Below are 22,005 nucleotides of genomic sequence, written 5' to 3'. Positions count from 1 at the left end.
TAATCACATGAAAAGCATGCTAGTAGTCCTACAAGGAGCACTGCAAGTGCTCTTCTCCAAGTCATGTTTCTTGGCCAAAGTCCACCGTCCAAGAGAACCCTGGGTGATTTATAGGACATCAATTCCTTCCAGACAAGCCAGTGCACCGAGGTATACAACATGCTGGTGAAGTAGCTTGGGGAAAGAGAAACGTACATCCACTCAGAAGGTCTGCTAAAACAGAATAAAGCTACTCATTGAAGGAATTGAACAAACACATTTGGTTCTCAGCAGTGTAACGCCTCCCTAACCTGTCCCGTGCCAGGAGCCCTCCTGTTTGCCACAACTTGAAGGCAATCCACGAAACACACACACAAACCCGAGAGCTGAAATAACAGCAATGGTTCACGGAGACTTCTTGCACTGAAATCAGTCAAGCTCACCACCCCAAACAAAAAACCTTGAGACCTTTGAGTTTTGTCAGTCAAAAGCTGGAAGCAGAGCCCTGACTGCAAACCCCAGGCAAGCAGCTCCAGGCGCTGTAAATGGAAATCCACATACCTGGTTTGAGGCTGTACAGAAGCTACACAGCTTGTTTAGGACAATTTTAAGCATGCCTCCCCTGCCCAAGTTCTGATACTAATATTACAAGCTTCATTTAAGTAGTTTTAACAGGATTAAAGAAGAGAATTCATAACAACTAATTCATCAGTGCCCTAACATATGAACATTTGGGGATGAAAATATTTTGCCTGGTAGACAGCCAAATTTGCTTGTAGTACCTAAAGCACTCGTAAACAAGAAAAATTACTATGAAGAAATTAGATTTAAAATCCATGCATAATTTTAAGTTGGCTTTTCCTTGAACAGCCTTTGAGGATACACTGCAATGTAAGTCTTAATACCAGGTTTTTTTTTTTTTAATGCAAATACTACTTGTTATGTCAGTAAAAGTATTCCAAGTGTGCAATCATTAAAGCTGCACTAATTATATAACTGCATTTTCAAGTTGGTGTTATTCAGCTTTTCCCCCAAAATTATACTTGAAGGCACCAGTATACGAACTATTGGCCTGTACAATTTCAGTTCTTAAAAGAGCCGGTAGGCTCAAAGTAGTGTCTGACATTTGTTTCTTCTCTGCACTCTTTTTTTGAAGACCATCAAGCAGCTTTCCCTGTCCCAAGCTTTATAAACAAATTAAAAAACAAACCCCAAACAAAACATCCAGTCCAAGTCCTGCAGGAACCTTGCTTGCAGAACCTCAGCTTGGACTGAACTTTCATGGCCAAGTTACAAACCCCTGAAAATAGGGGGGGAAGGGAACCCAAACTGACAGAATCCTAACTATAGGAGCACTGTTTGTGCCACTATAATAAGAACTGAGGTAACAGCAGTGAGTTGTTTCTAGTTTGCTATGTTACACAGACTTTCAAATGAGTATTACCTCAACAATTAAAAACAAAAACAAAAACCAAAAACCAGAAAACAAAACCCACACACTCAAAAAAAAAAAAAAAAACACAACAAAAAAAGCAAAGCAGCCCCCATGCCCCAACAGAAGAAAAATTAAGACAGGCTAGTGAGATAGGCATTATTAAAGGATCTTTACAGCTGACTTCTGCTTTTTAAATTAACGTAAAGGAATCAGTTTCTGGTTGTACTATCATTTAATGTAGAAATGAAGCATCACAAAAAAGACCTGTTGTGCTTTTTGGCATTTTCCACTGACCCCTGCAAACTGTACAATAAGCTGTGTTCTCCAGAAACATAAAATTGAACTGGATTGTAATACAAAACTATTAACTGGTATAAACAAGTTACTGCCTCAATTATTAGAGTAAGCCCATTCAAAAATAAAAATAAAAAATGGCTGCAGCAAATAGTTAAGCATTTCTAGTTTTTGTGTGTGGCATTGACATTAATATCTGTATACGCTTACTAAGTAAAGACATGCCATCGCAACTGCTAAAGAACGTTCACTTCCTAGTTTTGTATCTATTACATGAATATAATTTTGCACTGATCATACATCTAAATGAAATAATTCTACCGTAAAAGTGAATGCAGGGGCAGAAATATTAAATTAAAGCCACTGGTCCAAAAACTGTTTCTAGCAGGCTGGTCCACTTTTGATTTTCCTGGTCCTGTTAGGAAAGTTAGCACTCTTGGTTGGTACCAAAGAAAACTAAGATTGCTGGTCTACTGGATCTTCTATCGCTTACAGATGAACACTGGTCCAGTTCAGGATATTAACAACAACATACGGTGGTTATTTGCTCATCAACTTATCGTGGTTCACAAAGAGTACGTTGCTCTCTCCCAAGTGGTTCTTTGCCACTTCTCTTCGTAAGGTGGCAGCCAAGGCATTCTCCCTTTTCTTAATATTTGTGATTAACTTTGCTACAATGCATACAGTAGAAAGACCTCTCTTGTGTATTTTCTTACAGCATAGCATTTATTCTTTCTGTATATCAGAAGAAAGCTCTTGATGAAACCTTCCATTCATAACAAGAATGCAACTCTTTTGAACTCAAACAGTTTTATTTAATGTTCTCTTGCAGACTTTCTGTAAAGTAGGTTCTTTCGAAAGAAGAGAGAAAGTAGGGGTTTTCTGGAATACCCAGTTAAAAATGTGAGCCGAACTAAACATGCCATACACATGCTGATAAGAATTTAACACACATTCATCCGTATGGGCACTCTTCAGTAGACTGGACCAGTGTTTCAATGCAAATTCCAGCCCCCAGAGAACTACATGGTTTAGATTTCACAGTATGACTTTTCCCCTGTAATCTGGGGAAAAAACCTTAACTGGTTAATTGACCAAGTTCTTAGCTACTCTGTCCATCAATGTTCTGAGACATCAGAAAAGACTGGACCACTTCTTCAGTGGATTGAGGGCTGGTGCTTACGTCCTCCAGAGCATCTGTAACAGAGAACTGCCGATCTCGCAACCGGTTCCAATTGGCCAAAATATTGTGGTACTCAAAAACTTTCTCATAATTGCCAATGGAATTGTACAGTTTAATGAGACCTCTGTAATCGTATTCAAGTCCACTGTATCCTTCACCAAAAAGCTTCTTTCCTGAAGAAACCCAGAAGATAACAAAATTAAAAGGTAATCCACCCATACATTGTACCTTACTTCTCACGTCATTTCTATCAGCAACACGAACCTTTTTGTTACAACATGCAAGCTTCCTGGACAATGCTTGACATTTATATCAAACTTTTCCTTTAAACAGAACTGTAAATTGTCCTCAAGGACTCTACTAGCTTTACATGCATAGATAGAATCCAGTAGCCTCATACAGAAGGCAATCATTTTGTGTCACGGTTTCATTCGAAATTCATTTAAAAAATTGTTTTTCGATCTTCTACCTTAAGATCTTTTTTTTTTTTTTTTGGTAACCCACTCTACACGTTAACAATACGAAATAAGAACGCCTGTTTCAAAACTGAGCTAGAGCAAGGCCCAAAGATACACTTAATTTGTAAGTTCACAGCAAGTGGTAACGGGAAAAAAATAATGAATATACAAGGAAGGCTGACAGGCACAATGGCTTTCCATTTCTTTTGGAAGGTAACCACATTCTGCGTTTAAGTTACAGCTGCAACTCCAAAATGTAGTCTGAAGACTAACACCAAAGCTTTTAATTGGTCATGTTTCTAGATGTTTTCAAGAGTGAGTTCTGATGCAAACCTGGGAGTGATAAAATCCTGTAATTCAGTCCCAAGCAGAACATTTAAGAAAAAGTATTAGACTTACATTGAAACCCTACAGAAATACACATACTGAATTAAGTTCCTTAGAAGTGTTTTAAAGGTTTTAGTAATAAGCTTTTCTGTGGTATTAGAAGTATTGTGTAGACAAACATTGGAAGAATCACCTACCAATTGCTATGGATCTCAAATAAAGCTTTTCAGCATTTTCATATTGATTCATATCATAGTTATAGAGAGAAGCTAGATGTCCTACTGACAGGGCAACTTCATAATCTTCTTGACCCAGAAGCTGCTCCTTAATCTGAATTGCCTTGATGTGCATTTCCTCTGCTTCCTGTGAGGAACAAATTCACATAGGTCAGACTACTCACTATAATGCATTAAATAAATAAATACAAATAAAAAGGGGGAGACAAAGAAACATAACTATTTAGTGGCTAAATAGACTGTACTATTTCATGAAAGGCATAAAAGAACTAGGTAAACCAAAATAAAAGCCAAAATACTGTTTTAGATGGTCAAATAGTATCACTTCCGTCTTCAGAACTGACATCATGCTGTCTCTGAAGGCATCTTAATTATTGTTGCACAAAGCAAAGTGAGACATTAAAGTGCAAGTTCTTCAGCCATAAAAATATCAACTGAGGTTATGAATTATGGCCATAGAATAATTTTTTTTTACAGTGACAGAATTATAGAGGTTTTGTAGATCTTAAGACATTTACATTAGCATAATCTTACCTTAAACTTTCTCATGGACTGATACAGTCTTCCAAGGTTGCCATAGTGTTTTGCTGTCTGTACATTAAACTCCCCAAAAGCTTTTTTAGCTAACTGAAGCGAGGACAGATGTAAGTCATGAGCTTCTTGAAGTAACCTCTGCTCAGTTTCCTTGTTATGACAGTCTATTGCAATCTCCTCCAGGATAAGTGCTGAGTATAGCAGAGGGAAAAAAAAACAAGCAAAATTACTGTGTTCTAAACACAAATACGCTAACTGTAGGTAGCAGAAAGTCATCTACCCAAGAGACCTCGGGAGACATCTAAATCAGGCTTTATGATTATTACAAACTGCTTTCAAATGGTATGACCAGAGTTACCAACCTGTTTTTTTTTAAATAATCTATACTTTTACTATTTTTATTCAATGAGTCTTCCACTAAGTTTTAAAGAAGTTATTTGTATTTTACAAGTGTGTTGACAAAGAGCACCGAGGACTGCTGAGAGTCTTCTAGAGTGACCTCCATTTGGGAAAAAGCTCAAGTTACAATGCCTCTGTTGGGGAACAGGATAAACATATCTGAATGACTGATCTCCACTGACACAGTATTAAACTGTTCCAAGTAACGCAATTAAGTGTACTACCTTTAACTCTCTTTGAAGATGCCAAGAGCAAATGGTCTTCTGGGAGAATGTGTGTTATAATGCCAATAGCACGTTCAGCATGGAATCTGAAAAAGTTTGAATAGATGCAGCCAGAGTTTTATTTAAATTAGCAGCTAACTGGTAAAGTGTTAGAAACATTAATAAAATGAACAGATACATTTAAGTTCTGATCAGAAAATTCGTATCATTTAAAAACATTTTTCCCCCATTTACAGTACTAGATTTACTGCCATTACCTCAGGTCAATGTACTCACAGTGCATTGTCAAATTTTCCAGAGCTGTACTGGTGAACATAAGAAGAGTAAGCCAAGTCTTCATGAGCTGTAGCTACATGTATGTTTTTACCTCCAAATACCGACTGCCGAATATCGAGAGCTGTCTGAAAGAGTTAGAAGAACACCATTTCATCAGTCAATACAGGGGAGAAAAAAAAAAAAAAAAAAAAAGACAAAGAACAACAACTTACGAATTTCTGTCACTGTAAAAAAGGAAAAAAAAATGTCGGATGGTTCTGAAATTCTATAGGCCTATACGTACACACTTGATGCAGTAAATATATATAAAATCCATTCAGGAGTCAGGGCAAAACGGAAACAAAAACTAATGGTTGTTTTCATTAAGAAGAGATTGGACTGTGCACTTAGGCACATGGTCTGAACTTTTGGGTAGACCTGTGCGGTGTCAAGAGTTGGACTTGATGATCCTTAAGGGTCCCTTCCAACTCAGGATATTCTATGATTCTATGATTCATTATTTTTTGAAAAAGCTTGCCAGTAATTTAAACAACTTTTGTTTCTTTCCCTGAATTAACTGCATGCAAATTACACTAAAAAAAATTGAGAGCTTTTCAGTAATAGAAACCAAAGACAGACATTTAGTTTTGCTGCATACCTGATAGATCGCAACGGATTGGCATATATTATCTACGTTGAGCAAGTAAAATCCATAGTCTAGTAGCGTATCAGAATATTTGGGGTGCTTGGCTCCAAAATGTTCCCTGTAGGAACATACTTATATTACAAACTGAGGCAAGTTAAGCATAAATTTTAAAAGATATTTTTTGGAATGCTACTTACCGAGCAAGGTATACTGCATGTTTTATCAGCTGTTCAGCCTTCTTAAATTCACGTTTTACAACACAAGCCTAAACACATAGAAATGAAGCACATGAAGAGGTGCACACTTAGAATGCATCTCCTCCAGATATTGGCCCATTTGCTCACTATTACTTCTAATTTCAAAATACTGTCATTGTTACTAAAGTAATTTTCAACTTATTTAAGAAAAATTTACAGATAACATTAATAAACATATTTTATTCTGACATAAATGACTAAACAGAGTGCTAGTACTGCACCTAGTCTACAAAGATGGAAACAGACCACCTGTTCATGGAATGCTCTCAGGTTAACTCTGTCATGAGGTTCCTTTGAACAGCTGTAAGTCAGTTTCAGGGAAAAGGAAAAAAAATCCACACAGCTGAGATAGACCAATTAGACAAATAACAAACCATAATGCTTACAATACAGACCAGGTTTCCTGAGTATTCTGGAGGTACTACCCATCCTCACCAATTCTCAGTAGTAACTCACTTACAAAAGGAATGTGGAAGATTTTAAATTCACCTTTGAAGCTTGTCGCAAAACATCCACTACTACTTTTACAGGCAGGCCAACTGTGATCTCCTTCATAGCTTCTATACACCATTTATAAGCCTGTTGAACAAAGTTAGCAACATATTTAGTCTGGAATTTCATAACTAGGCTCTGAAAAATATACTGATCATATACATTACAAAATTAAAAAAAAGTTATTTAGTTGCATATGTTTGATAAAGCTTTTTCAGCTAAATCTGAGAAGGCCAACTTAAAGATTCCTCTTAAGCTTAATAACTGAACTTGGAAGTATTTTACACTGGTCTAAGTTCTGTATAATTACAATGAATGTAATATATTCTAGAGACAAAAATGTATTCAATAGTCTTTAAGTAATCCTTACAATTCTTATCATAAACAACAGCTTGCTAGTCAGTGTACTTAGAACCTAAAAGAAAATTGCTGTTTATGCAGCAGTTACACTGAAGTTGCAGTTTTTCTAAACTAGCTGCAAAGTGCTATCTGTGCTTTCCGATTCTTTACCTATTAAAATAAGCTTTTTGTAATGTGTCATTTCCTGATAACCAAAATATACTCAGAAATTATATGTGATAAGATTATTACTGATGGATTAACTACCATTAAGAGCTTGTAGACTAAGAACACATAGAAATCAGTTGGTAAATCAAGTATTCCTCTGGCACTACCACACAAGAACCAAAACCAATCAGGAACTTAAGCGAGAAATACAATATGAATAGCGAGCCAGTCATGAAAAGTCCTAGCAGATTTCATAACCAGCTTCCTAAAGTAAAACAAAAACAAACTAATCCCACTCACCTCATCATAGTGGCTCTTGGCAAAAAGCAGTGCACACAACTCCCCATAGAGTGCTGCTTTGTTTGCTTGCTGACCATGTTTTGCAAGTTTGTCCATGTAAGACTGAGCTAGTTTGAACGTTTCTTCTCCCAAGTGATATTTACAGTTACCATTTCGAACATGCAGCAACCTTAGGAAGACGTAAAGAGATCCTCTAAACACTGAGTAAACCATTTCATTATACAGCAGTACCACTGATCTATTATTTGGCATTATACTTACAATAGAACTGGGCTATCATCCCAGCAAAATTGCACTGTCTGAATTCAGTAATACAAAAGAACTGTTTACAGAATACTGTTTCAGTACTCCATGCTTTGCATCTTGCACAGCAAGAATTTTTACCGTTGGAAACGTCAAATGATTTTTTCCATGTTGATGAATCATTGTATATCCAGTGCTCAAACCACTCTGCTGTGGCTTTATATTTTATTTTTCATAAAATCCATTCTGTACTGCAAAGAGGGGCTAAATTCAGGGAACACGAGCTAATGTGTAGTGCAATATTTTATACCTTTTATGATACATTACACTAGATCTTCCAATAAACGGTTACAGAGGAAGGCAAGATCAATTATGTTTTAGACCAAATGTTTCTCTTCTTTAAACTTGTTTCCTGTAAGCATTTACTCTGAGATTTCTAAGTTACTGTAGCTACGCCTCCTGCAACAGCAAGGTAATACATTTAAATTTGCCCTATAAATTCAGCCTACCCATAATACTCTTCCTATACTTTCTGATTGAAATGTATCATGAAATCAAACATTAACAAGAAAGGAAATAAAGCTGACATTTTCACAAGCAGGGACTGGCAGGCAAGCACAGAGCAGAGAGATAGCCATGCAGAGAGATAATCAAAAGAAAAGACCTTCAAAAACCCCCTGAAACATGCAAAGTAAACAAACATCAGCTTTCCAAGAAGAAACACTGTGACAAAGACCCAGAGGGAAAAAAAAAAGACAATTACTTTTCCTTAAATAAGTTCTGAGAACTAAACATGATGCAGAAATGCATTGTGTTCTTGGTCACAGGCAGCAGAAAACTATCTAGATGCAATAAAGGCAGGAATTTTAAAGAAACTGGAGAGAAAAACAAAGCAATTGTAGTTTTCAGAAAGAGAGGAAACTATTCCAACTAGTGAGATGCTGAGGAGCTGCCATCCATCATCAAATACATGAAGCCCACATCCCACATAATGACGTATGTGAGTGGGGATAATACTGCAGTTTACATATGCACATGGGAAAGACAATATCCAGTACCTTGGTGCTTCAGCAGCAGTATCTAAAAACAACCAACCAGAAATCAAGCTAAACCTAATCCAATCCTTTAGATAATAAACTGAAAGGGTTGTGCAGGTTTTTGCTTTTTTTTTTTTTTTTTTTTAAATGTGATCTAGTTTTGAGTAACAAAAACTCCATTATTAATCCAAAGGAATTTTAGAAGAGAAAGACATAGAATAAACACTTCATAACCTTTACGCTAATAACTTCAAATCTTCTTTAATGTCTGCAATTCTCCCCTTTAGAGTAAAATCATTCTCTAATAGCGTAACAATCAGCAACCACAGGGTTACACAACATGTTGGTAAGGCTAAAAACACCAAAAAAGAATTAGCAAAATGTGAAACAATGACATGGGAGAACCATGTATTTGTATTACATATTTGTGCCTTATTGTGTAAGATAGAAAAATCAAAGAAATCAAGCCAATAGGAGCACTACACCTGCAATAAAGTAGTATAAAAGTTTGTATAAGAGATCCCAAATCACATTCTTGAGTTTTCTCATATAGTTTACTAGTGCTAGTACAACAAAGAAACACCAAATCACGTCTAGATAACAAAGGTTTACATTTTTAAATTGCATTCTATTAATAATACAGTGCATTAATTAAACCCCTGGAGACTGGACTTCCTAGGTTTTAGAATAGGAAGAGCCACTTCTTAGAGAATTGTATTTTCAAGTGCTGGACTTAAACAAGTTATTCAAGTGGTTCAAACAAGTTATTCTACACTGGGGATTAGATGGTAACAACAAAAAGTTTATCTTACTACCTTGTGACTTTGAAGCTGAGTACAATTACTGCTCTCTCCCACAAAAGGGTTTGCAGAATTTACATACTTAGCGCTTCTGGAATCGTTTCAGGATTCTTTTTATTTGATATATTTCCAACTAAACTGTGCAGTTATTTAATTGTTTGGGAGATGCCAACGCATAAAGCAGTATCTCTCCATTCACACTGCTGCCCAGAGAGACTTAATGTTATATGCAGGCCATCAGCTTCCATTACAAGAACAATGGCTGTCTCTGCCCAAACAGAATTAGCAGCTCCAGTTCAGAAGAAATCATTCTAATGATGGATGTTTTTTCTAGCATGAAATGAAAATATTTTATCCACAACTGTGTGGACTGTATATCACTCTCCAACACTGAAAAAAAAATACATAAAATAAGCAGCTACTAGCAAACCCATTTACTTCTCATTTACCCAACTACAAACTAGGTGCAGTTTTGTTTTGGAGCAGTTTTCCAAAACAATATTTTTGTCTATATTCAGATAAACAGGATACCTTGTTGCTCATTAGAGCAGCTAAAAAAATATATATCTCAAATTTAACTATGCTTACTAGTACATAGGTATTCAAGCCCATAGCTGCAACACACAGAAGAGGTCAGTCACACCATTGCCAATGAAAACAACCTGGCTACTTGCCACTTATTGTATCAGCATCACACATCTAGGTACATGAATGTAAGAGCAGGGGAACTTACCTGAACGGACCCCACTACAGGTCTTGTGAAACCAGCCAGATGCAAAAACTAAATGCCTCCTAAAAACAAATTCTTTTCCAAATGCTTAAGTTGTGGCTGAAGGCATCTAACAAGAACTAGACACCTGAATTTACCTAACTACATAATTAAATAGCTCAAGAACATATTGGATCTATTATCAGGAAAGGTATGTTTTCTTTTTATTTCTGCTCAACTGTATTTTTAGCATTCATATTTGGTGAATTCTTCTTGTACACTAAATGTAATTTCAGAAAACACCAATGCAAAACTCCTCATGCAAAAAAGGTGAGCTCACCTTACACAGCATTCTACTGCACGAAACCAATGAAGTATTTCATCATGAAGGGTGCACAGCTGAAGGCAGGAAAGAAATACCTTCTCAGCATCACTATACCAGCCAGCATCTGATAGGAATCCCCCTGGAGAAAAAAAATAAAATATTAAGCATCATGCCTGCAAATTTTAAATCCCAAACATTCAAAGAGCAGAGAGCAGCCTGAAATTCTCAGACATTTAAATCCAATATACATAAGACACCAAGTAGCTTTCTAAAACTTGTATTCCAAACGTATATACATTATTTAAAAGAAGTTACAGATATTAAATAGCATTAGCTTAACTGAAGCTTGAATCAAAAGAATATATTTTATAGCTTATCATCAGTTACCTAAAACAAAACCAATCTGAATTGCTTTTTCTTTTACAGCAGAATCTGATTCTGCTATGTAGGAGCACCGTCTACTGAAAGAATAGGCCAGTACAGAAGCAACTTTTACTCCATGGTCCATCAAAGCCTGAAAACAGTGATGAAGCAGATGTCTGAAACAAAAGAAAACAGAATTTAGTTATACGTAAAGTTTTTAAGACACTGCAGTCAGTTGGCTCGAGTGCCATGAATTCAAATGGGTAGTGATTCAAAGAAGTAACTCTGACCTTCTCTCAAACCAAAACCAGATGAATACAGAATAATTGTCAATCTCAAGGCTAATGGGTTACAGTTGTTGGATTAGCCAACAAATAGAACGAGTGTACACAAAGTTCTTTACAAGGACACCCTCCAGTGTAAGCGATATACAAACTACCCACACATTGTTAGAACTGGAAAACATTTTTAGCTAAATCTCAGAGGGGGGGAAGCCTCAAAGTCCACCCTTGCCCCACAACTCCCACTGAAGTTGCAGATAAATGAGCAGTGACGAACCCATTAACATCACACATGCAACAAGGGAGATATGTCTGAAGACATAAAACTTATTTTGGTTACAAACAATCTGATCTAAAAAAGTCAAGTTCTGATTGTAACAATACAGAGTGGTAATATTTACAGACAGGAAAACTCTTTAAACTGGGGCGATCCTATCAGTTTGATAACCCTTCCCCTAGAATTAGCTGCAACCTAAAGAAACATACTTTGACTGGCCTGTACGTCTTACTCTTCTGATTCAGAACAGTCACAACAATGGAGATAAGCACGTGTATAATTTCCAGACATAGCATACACTGCATGTGATAACAGAAGTGGACACCCGCAGGTCTAAAAACTTTTAAGGCATGGTATTGGCGAGCAGTGAAACCTATCACAAGACTTACGGCTAGCACAAACTGCACAGTAGAAAAAGAAAGCAATCTGAGTACCAAGTATCACAGATGACTTGGTGTATTTGCATAGAAGTTACAACTGTTTTATTTATTTTATGACAGAGAAAGAGACACTGTACCTTAAAAGCCCTTCTGCAAATCTGAAGAGGTATTTCCTATGGTTATCACATAGGCTATTAAACCCAAGAAAATTAGAGACCTTTTCCAGATTCAAAGCCCAGATCAAGGGCTAAGAGCTGAAATGAGAACTAACAAAATATTAAGATACTTACCTTTTATCTAAAGCTCGTAGCACCTTCGCAAAGACTTCTAGTTCACAAAATTCACTACCCAGCTGGCATAATCGGCCCTGTTGGTAAAGCTGAAAGGAAGACACAAATATATTTAAAAATTTAAGACTTTGCACTCTCCTGGGAAATTTAACACAAGGATGACTTATGATGAAACCCAGACTTCAAAGTATTGAAATAGAGCCGGAGTAAATATTAAAAAGTAACAGTTCCACAATCTCCACACAGGAGCACAACTTTAGTGTTAAAAACTGAACAAACACAAGCTATGAGAGCTCTGTATGTGGTTTCAAGTTGTTTTTGTCCACTTTTTTCTTTCTTTCTCCAAACGTCCACTATATTCACCTGCATCATCAAAACAACATGACACCTCAGCTAAAAAACAAAGCCAAAAAACTCCCCAAGCTATCAAGAATTACAGTGAATAGCTTCTTTGATACCAGATGCTTTGAAAACATTTTTAAAATTACACAGAATCTAGCAACCAGCATTATTCTAGAATATTTGTAAGTGGAAATCCAAAGCCAAAGCATAAAGGATATAATAAAATAATATATTGTGATCCTAGAAAACTTGAGCAGGCCCCTAGAACAAAGGATGCAACAATAAAATTATATATACAAACAAAAAACACAAGTTCTGTAATGAATGACTCACTGATACCCAGAGCTAAACACAGGCATGAGCCCTGACCCCATTAATACCTGAGCTCACATGAGTAATTCCTGTTTGAGTAAATGGGAATATTCATGTGAATCTGTTCATGAATTTATTAAAAGCAATGTCTAATTTTATGTCCAAACTAATTTTTACCTGCAGATAAGCAAATATATCAGTTGGCTTGCTCACAAAAACACAAACCATGGAGACAGTTCTTTATGCAACGCAGAGTTAAGCTGCAGAACTTTCTGCCACATTATGCTATAAATACTAAGAATTTACATAGGTATGAAAATGTCTGTACAAATATACAGCAGAAAAATCCATCGCGGGCTATTAAATCCTGACATCGAAGTCCCTGAACCACAAATGACTGACAGTTGGGTATGTAATCAAAGAAGCACCACTATACACTTGCCATACTCATATATCCATCCCCAGCTCCTGTCAGAAGCACAGCACTGGATTACACAGGGCTGCTCCAGTACAACCATTTATTTGTTTTAGGTGTTCTAGGACAACCCCCAGTCCTTAACATATATATATATTTTTTCTTTTTTTTGCAAGGCGGTGGCTCCATGGGGAAAAGGACTCCTCTCTAGATGCTGCATCTTTCAACAAAGGCCATTTGAGGTCCGTTTCTCTCCTGTTTCATGTGTGCACCACGTGAGGCAGGACCAGGACACTATACTATGATCTGACACCAAACAGATTATGCAGTAACGTTTCACACCATCAGGAGCATGCAGGTAAAGCACTACTACGTTGCAGTCTTAACAGTTATTCAGCAAACCCCACTTTTCAATCTACATGCTAAGGTATTCAAACACACACTGCCCAAGGCTGACGTGTGTTGGCAGCAAGACTCCATGTGCTGTGAGTGAGCAGCACCCTCACTCTGTAAGCAAAGGCTGATAGAACATGCTAGCGGTGTTCAAGTAGAAGCACAAATATAATGAGAACTTTAACATTCCCCTCTGAGTTCTCATAATTTCTTAAAAAACCTTTATACGCATCTTCTATCTGTTTGCCTTTTTAACCACAAAGACAGGAAGCAGATGAATTCGTGTTCAAACAAAGCATGTGAGAACATCTCCCCCAGCCAGAAACTTAGTTTTAGTTAACTCTCCTTATAAAAGCACATGACATTGATTTTACAGCACAGTAAGTTTGTTATTTTAACAACAGAACCTACAAAAAAACCTTCAAAAATACTTTGACCTAATAATGTCAATTGCCAGAAATGAATGTTTTCCTTTTAGTCATCCATTTCACTGGAAAAAAAGGAAGTCCCTTAAAAAAACAGAACAAGTCTGCGTGCAAAGTTACTCCTCAGATAAAACAGTGCCATGTCCCTGTACTTCAAAGAAATCAGTTTCTTCTGAAGCTATTTTCTCTCTGGTAGAGAAAGACCATCCAGCCCGGGGTATCAGAAAACTACTGCTATGGTAAGCAGTCTCATTTTCTCCACACAACTCTGTAAAGGTAACTATTATATATAAAACCTAAAACATATTTTTCACAATCGAAACAGATTATATCTTGCCTAGTATTCCAGTTCTTGAGGCAGACATCTTATCAACAATTAATGAGATTATTTGTGGAAGAAACTAAGACTTAACACCAAGCTATTTTACCAAGACTTGGTCAGAAGGACTAGCGTATGTTCAATATTTCGGTTTTCAACCAAGTACATCATAGCTTCCCCTCATCACTTTGCAGTGCTAACTAAAAATCCCAGTGATTACTCTAACACTGCTTTGCCAAATGTTAACTCTAATATGACCTTTAAAAATTAATATATTTATGAAGTTCCATAAACATTTGTAGTATCATGCCCACTGTTACATGGGATTCTTAAATTCCCAATGAAAAAACGCCCTGGTCGTGGGGGGAGCCCCGAACCACATCCTCATTTTTGGTACATCTATTATTTCAGGCCCAAAGGGCCAAGTTTGCCATGTGCAAGTTGCTATTCCCAACGCTGAGATGAGCGCTCAGTGCTCAAGGCACCGTTCTTGGATCTGAAAAACAACCAACGTTACCAACGTTTTTTCCTGGTATAACCAGAAATACAGTATCCTTGGAATATTTACCACACTATTCACCCCTTGCCTCAACACGCTGGCAAACATTTGAGGAACCAACTCAGCTTGAAGTCTCTTTAAACTGTTAGAGCTGTTAAAGCAATATTTTCAAACAAAATTTGACATGGAAATAGTGAGTATACAGCAAACAGTGAAGCAATTCCAGTAGACTCAGTAACACTCATTTGCTCATTGAGAAGCAGTTGCAAGTACTGAAGAAATGATTCTCTTGTTAAAGTTCCAGAGAGACAGAATTCCTGACCACAAGCCTTGCTACATAACATGAAAAACAAAACAAAACAGTGATTCAAGAAAAACATGCCCTGACAAGAACGGCAGAGGTCTGGACTTCTGGAAAACTATTCATTTCTTAAGAAGGAAGAGGTTAAGTTTTTGTCTAAAAAAACATATTTGGAGCTTAACAGAGATTTCTTTTTTTTTTAAACCTACAGAAAATTGAGTAAGAGCCTACAGTATGACTTCCAACTTGAACAGCTCAATCTGACACATCGATTCTGGCACTGAAGACACAAACCAAGGTATAAGTTTAATGCGTTGCCTTGTTATTTACACATGTGCAGAGTCCAACTGTTCTGCACAGCTATGAGAAAACCACCGTGATCTTCCTTCAGGAACTAAGGCTTACATTTAACCCACAGCACATTGTCCAAAGCATTCAAAAGCTGCATACAGCGGTGTCCCCAGTCAAACATATTGATAACATTAACTTGTAACTTATCTGTTATCATACCATCGTGCCCATATAATTCTGTTAAAGTTCTTGTCAGAGTTCTCTCTCAATAGATTAAGCTGAGCTCTAACTGCTTCCTAGCAAACCCCTAGAAATAAAGACAAAGATGTTAAACTACCAGTACAAGCAAAGCCATAACATCGCAGAGAAAGTGATACAGTATTAGTATCACCAGCATTCTTGGCTGTTTCACTGGGTACAAGAGAAAACACATGATCGAAACCTAAAAATACATTTAGCTTTTTAAAATTAATCACATTTTAAAAGCAGATGGAGATTAATTTAACCAGTTCTAAGAGGACCCTCCAGAAGAACTGTAGCACATGCAATTTGAAAAATATGCTCCTATTGCTCCAGTTTGGAAGAGGTCTGAAAAATAAATATGGACATTTTGGTAAGAATTAAAGATGCAAAGAATTGCATGGAGCTACCCAGCAAGTTTAGTGATGTTCAATAACATACTGTAGAATGCCATGCTAAATGTAGGAAGGATTGTATACCTAAACACCAAAATCAGTATTTAGGAAACAAGTTTGGCTGTAACCACCCCCCCCCCCCTTTCTCCCCTACTTAACACAGAAGGAAGAAAGATTTTTAGGAATCATTAGGGCACTGAATCAATCTGTTGACAAATGACTCATTAAAGGCCAAGGGGACAGGTGGCAGACAGGCTTAGAAAATAATCAGTTAGAAATGTAGGTACATGAACTCTTAAATCAATTTCAAATCCATCTTCAAAGCATCTGGACAAGGCTAGTTCAATGTGATACTGGGCATAAAAAGGCAAACTTTACGTATTTGAAAACATACTTCTAATTAGAATCTGATCTTTATGAACCTCAAGCAAAATAAACAACTAACAAAAACCCCTCACTGAATAAGCCTAATTTAACAGATAACTTTTGAGCTTATAGTCTTACATACAGAGCACACTTCACTTCTTCCAACTCGCTCTTCTTCCTGTATCACATCAGCATTTTTTGTTTTATTTCACATCTACACAGAACTCGTACACTTTGTGTGAAGTACAAACCCTAGAGTCACACATTCATGTGACTCTCCACAGCAGGGAAACCCTATTTTTTCTATCCAGTTTGCTTTGATTTCAAGTTAAATCAGTATGAATGAAATGAAGTAGAAACAGCAATTATTGCTTCAGCAGCAGCTGAACACCTTTGTTCATGTGACCTCATTACCAGAATTATGCTGAGTTCCAGTGTATAAGATTTAACAAGGATACTGAAAAAAACAGGGAAGCCAGAATACATATTAGGATCAGAAAACATGCCACACAGAGGTTCAAAAAGAAGAATAAATAAATAAAGAGCAAAGTAAATAATAAGAATTAGGAAAATGGTAAGCAAAGGCAAGGAGTTTCAAGCCAATGACATAAGGTAGGATGGTTCAGTTCCAGTCAAATTTAGACTACAGATAAGGGACATATTAAAATAAAGAGCAATAAACATTGGTAAAAAAGCTCATGACATGGTGCTTCGCCTTCAGTGGGAGGTCTTAATTTAAAGAGGGGGTGCTAGATGGATATGATTTAATCCAAAGTGTTCAGGGAAGTCCTACTGCATGTGCCAGCCTGGAAGTCTAACCAGGTGATGAGAATGCCTGTATGCATGCACACATATGGAAACCACGTTTGGTTCCCACATACATATTTCTGACCCCTCGAAGGACAGAAGCATTAATTAATTAAGCCTGGTGAAGTCACGCTGGTCAGTCACAGCCAGAAGCCCTACAAAATATGACCCACTTGTTCTGGATTTCTGGCCTGCCTCCTACGATACATCGCTTGCTTATGACCTTGTTTGTATTCCTCTGGTCACAAAGATGTTCAAACTAAAGAGGTACAGCTACACTTCAATTCGTAGGTAGCTTATCTTTTCCTCCCTCATCACATACCCAGGAATATGAGGGATGAACCAGATTTACTCTGACCTTATGGAAAAGATGCTTATAATCATTCTTCATCAGTTAAAGCAGTCTCCACTGCAATGCAGAGAACGGACGCTCTATTGTGTGTTGCAAAGTGTCAGCAAATTCCTGTTTATTCATTTTGTTTCATTCAAAGAATAACTAGATGCGATACAAGAGCTTTTATTAGCCACACTTGCTCTTGTTTGGATTACCAGAATACAGGGAAGAGACAATGCTCTGGCTACACATTGTCCAGAAGTTGGAGCTATCAAGATGTAAATTAAAAACCTGTATTTTGACCCACTGCAAGGCGGGAGCACTCCGGAAGTTTTATTGACCACTTAAAATACAGAAAAAGCATGATTATAGCCTTCTGGATTTTGCCTGAAAATGTTAATACAAAACAAGTTAGCATAGTGCAATTTCTAAAGGTTACGGGTCCGCACTGACTGAGACAATTTGTCATCTCCAATTGTTCCTGTGGTTAATGATATCATCAGAAAACATTCAAAGAACATTGGACCCAAATGATTTTCAAGAAAGATCAATGTGGAAAAAAAAAACACAGCACAATCCAGAATAGACATTTCAAAAGGAAATTAGACACTAGACGAAACTCCTTGTTATCCTACATATATCCAAGATTAGCTTGCTAGCATGTAACTGCAACAAGTACCTACAAAAGAGAACACTAAGACTAGTGAGGCAGTATGACTTCAAATATCCAGGAGAATCAACAACAACAACAAAAAAAAAAGATAATTAACATATAACAGAATATAAAGCTGAGGAACAGGGGAAAACAACTAACTTCTGCATACATCATTAAGTAAACAGTCTCTGGACTACATAGTTCAATGTCTTATTTCTGTCAAAAGCTCGGTTATTTGGAAGAACTCCCTCCCTCAGTAGACCATCCTTTCCCTGACAAGCCACAAAAGATTTTTTTTTTTTTGAGGACTTTCTGTTTATTCCAGTTGTCACTTACTTTTTAATAAAAAAAAAGTTTGGCATTTGCAAATACTGCCCAGCTGCCAGGCACGATTCTCACATTTTAACTGAGATACAGCATATTTCTTTCTTTGGTTTCTGAAAGTTGGACCTCACCTCGTTTAAAAAAAAAAAAAAAAAAGAACGAACTACTTTTACTAGGAAACAACACCACCAGGATATACATAAGCCTGGCAAAGATCCTAAGGAAACAAAATACACTGTGTTTGCACATTTTTTCCAAATGCAGGTGTTACTTGCGACAATACCAGTTATTAAACTCTTCAAAATACAGATGTGATAAGACATTTATATTTTTCTTAGCACAAACGCAGACTTGAAAATTTCCAGGATATCCTGTAACCAATGTAACCAAGCTAGCAAACTGTGCAATCAAGACTGGCAAATGCTAATTTCAAGTGTTCATACTGATGAACGTGTTAAAAATAGTTCTATATGGCCACAGCCAATTAACATCCACAGTGCGTATCAAAATAAAGTCTGACTGGTGCTGCTACCTTTTAGCTTTACAAAGCGGGTGGCAGTTTCTGTGATACCACAAGTTGCAAATAACACCTAGATAACAGCATTTTTTGCAAGTTAGATGTGAGACTGAAAAAATACCTCCTATCAATAATCACAGAAAGATTCTCCCTCTTTTTCAAGGTCTAAATGCAGCTATTTTCACAAGTTCTACATTACCCACCAATTTTCCTCAGCCGTATTTAAAAAATAAGTACAATTCTATACAATACTAACAACAAATTGACGCCCTTTCAACAGAGCAGCCATCAACACATAATCAGAACAAAGATTGAGAAGGCTTCTAGTTTGTCTTCTTTTAAAGACTATTAGTGATTTTGGAAATTCTGCTTTAAAGAACTCACTGTCAGGATGCACTGAGCATACCTCCCCAACCTATAATGGTAATTATTATCAGTATCATTTTGGAAAGCCTGGTACCTGTGCTCTGAAACAAAAAAGCAAATTGTTTTGCTTTTTTGCACAATACAAAACAGGGTTTTGCACCATATGAACAATCCCCTTCCCTGTTTCAAAGGTGGTATGGGAGTTCTCGTTCTAACCTGGTTCACTGATGTCCTTTGTATTGCTGCAGCCATCAAGAACCATGCTCGGTGTTGTATAGGTGCATAGAAAAACGCAAGCACTGTTCCAAAAGATTTATCTGGGCTATGCTTTGAGATGCTCACTGAATGCAGATATCTCTGCATATGGAGCACCGTTTAGTCAGGGCTGCAGACTTGCTTTCAGCATCCCAGCCAAGATTTAGTCACATTTATGCATAAGCTAATTTAAATGCGACTATTAAAGAGGATAGATTCTCCTACACAGAAAAGGTACAAAATAGTGTGAAAAGAGAGTGAAGGCATGGAAGACCATCTTGCTATTGGCAGCATTGGCAAGACACTCACTACACTGCGTAACCTGCTTTCAGTTACTCTGTATTTGGACATCTCATAGGTATATATTTGTATGAGAAATAGAGGTGCACCTTATACTTCTCAGATCAAAGATCATCCTGTTGTAAAACTCATAAATAAAAGGGGAAAAAAAAAAAAGCAAATTATCACCATTAACAAAAGTTATACTGGCTAGCGGTTAGTACAACAGAACCAGTATTTCTGAGGACAGGCCTTTAGCATGCTTGTTACCATCTCCTGAACAAGATGATGTACTACTTGTACATGATCAGAACAGATTAAAGTCTCTTTAGAAGTCAAATACAGTGCTGGTTTATTTTTCATTATGAAATAACTCCAAATGAATACGAATTGATGCAACCACTGAAGAGTGCTAATAAAGCATAGGAAGTCGCTGATCTATTTAGCTCACCTGTGAATTAGTTTTTAAACAATTTGGGAAGAACATATACTTAGACACTTCCATCATTTGAAGTTCTTTTTCTGTGCTTTTAAAGCCCTAGAGAACCATCCCTTTTTCAGTATGAATGTCAAGACAGGGTCAAGGAAGCTTACTTGTCAATGGCCATACCTGCGAACAGCTAAAAATAAACCTCAAAATGTTTGTCCGCATTATTAGTTCCACACCTTTAGTGTTTATCTAATACTTGCTGTATCCAACCCCATCATTTTCTGTTAGCATGTTCATATACAGATTTCCCGTGCTTCTTAACACTGATGGATTAGGTAAGTAGTGCCTAATATACAGAAAACGTGTATTTCAACTCCACAGAAACAGTTTCTCTGTCTATCGAAGATCAGACACCCTTCTAAATACCGTTACTCCATACGTATGGGATGGGCCACTACTCCTGGTTCATAAGGACTCATCTGCAAAACTACTTCATTTAGCACATCCTAGGTTTTTAGAAATTTACTGGCCGAGGAAAAAAAGGTTATCCGCCTCCATAGCTCTTACACACTGTTTCTCTCCTGACAAATGCTCTTTTCCAGCAGCTCCTGTAGATGGATGAAGCACCTATTTAGTGGACAATAGAAATTAATGGACCATCCTCGCACACCTTTTCGTCTAACTCGGGATATTTTAGAGGCAGCTGAATGAGAAATAGCCACTGCGTGAAAGACAGATTTAAGGCGAACCAGCTCGATCATTTAAAGAGTCTCGGATCTGGCTCCCACCAGATCTTTAAACGTAGGAGAGCCTGGCAAACTCAGCGCCTTCTACCAGATATCACCTTCTCCAGTAGAAGGAAAAAAAATAAAGAGGGGGGGCAGAATTGGACCGAAAACACCCCCCAAACCCAAACCGCTCGGTCCCAACCTGCCCCTACCCCTTCCCCACGTCCCCGCAGCCCCTCAGGGCAGGGCCGGGCCCTTCCCGAGCCCTCCCCAGGACCCCCCCCCGCCACCCCCACAGGCCGAGCCCTGCCCGAGCCTCCCCCCCGGAGCCTCTCCCCTCACAGGCCCTCAGCTCCGTGTCCCCCCCCCCCCACGTCCTTCGGGCCCTGCCCGGCGGCCGAGCAGCACCGGGGAGGGAGCCGAGACCCCGCGCCCCTTCCCCTCAGAGCCTCCCTGCGTGGGGCAGGCCCGGCTGCGGCCCCCTTCCCCTTCCCCTTCCCCTTCCTCCTCCCTCCCCGTGGCCGCTTCTCCTTCCACCCCCCCCCCCCACCCCTTAAGGCCCAGCCAGGCCCAGACCTCTCCCCGCACACCCCTCGCTCCCCCCGCACCTTGTAGTAAACGTCGAACTGGATATTCTCGGGCAGCGAGCGGATGTCCCGGCGCCGGGCCCGCCCGTAGCTGTCCACCACAGCCGAGATGGCCGTGTTGTACAGCGTCTCGGGCACCCACTCCAGCTCCACCGCCGCCATCTTGCGTGTGCGGAGCCGCCTTCCCCCAGCCC

The 22,005-nt window shown here is 38.1% G+C and overlaps 1 protein-coding gene across 1 annotated transcript; it reads right to left on the bottom strand.

The window, feature by feature from the left end:
- Positions 1–546: 546 nt before the first annotated feature.
- On the bottom strand, positions 547–21,985 carry APPBP2 (amyloid beta precursor protein binding protein 2). Its single transcript, XM_082776297.1, has 13 exons — positions 21,833–21,985; positions 12,232–12,320; positions 11,028–11,179; positions 10,656–10,779; positions 7,527–7,695; positions 6,717–6,806; positions 6,168–6,235; positions 5,983–6,088; positions 5,346–5,470; positions 5,070–5,155; positions 4,447–4,637; positions 3,874–4,039; positions 547–3,064 (listed from the first exon to the last, which is right to left on the bottom strand). The coding sequence occupies exons 1-13, from the start codon at positions 21,971–21,973 to the stop codon at positions 2,811–2,813; spliced, it is 1,761 nt and encodes a 586-aa protein (XP_082632423.1). The 5' UTR covers positions 21,974–21,985; the 3' UTR covers positions 547–2,810.
- Between the last annotated feature and the right edge of the window lie 20 nt (positions 21,986–22,005).

The sequence above is a fragment of the Aythya marila genome, assembly GCF_965140915.1.
Source record: "Aythya marila genome assembly, chromosome: 20".
In the NCBI taxonomy this organism is placed as follows: domain Eukaryota; kingdom Metazoa; phylum Chordata; class Aves; order Anseriformes; family Anatidae; genus Aythya; species Aythya marila.
This window is presented reverse-complemented; position numbering and strand designations above follow the sequence as displayed.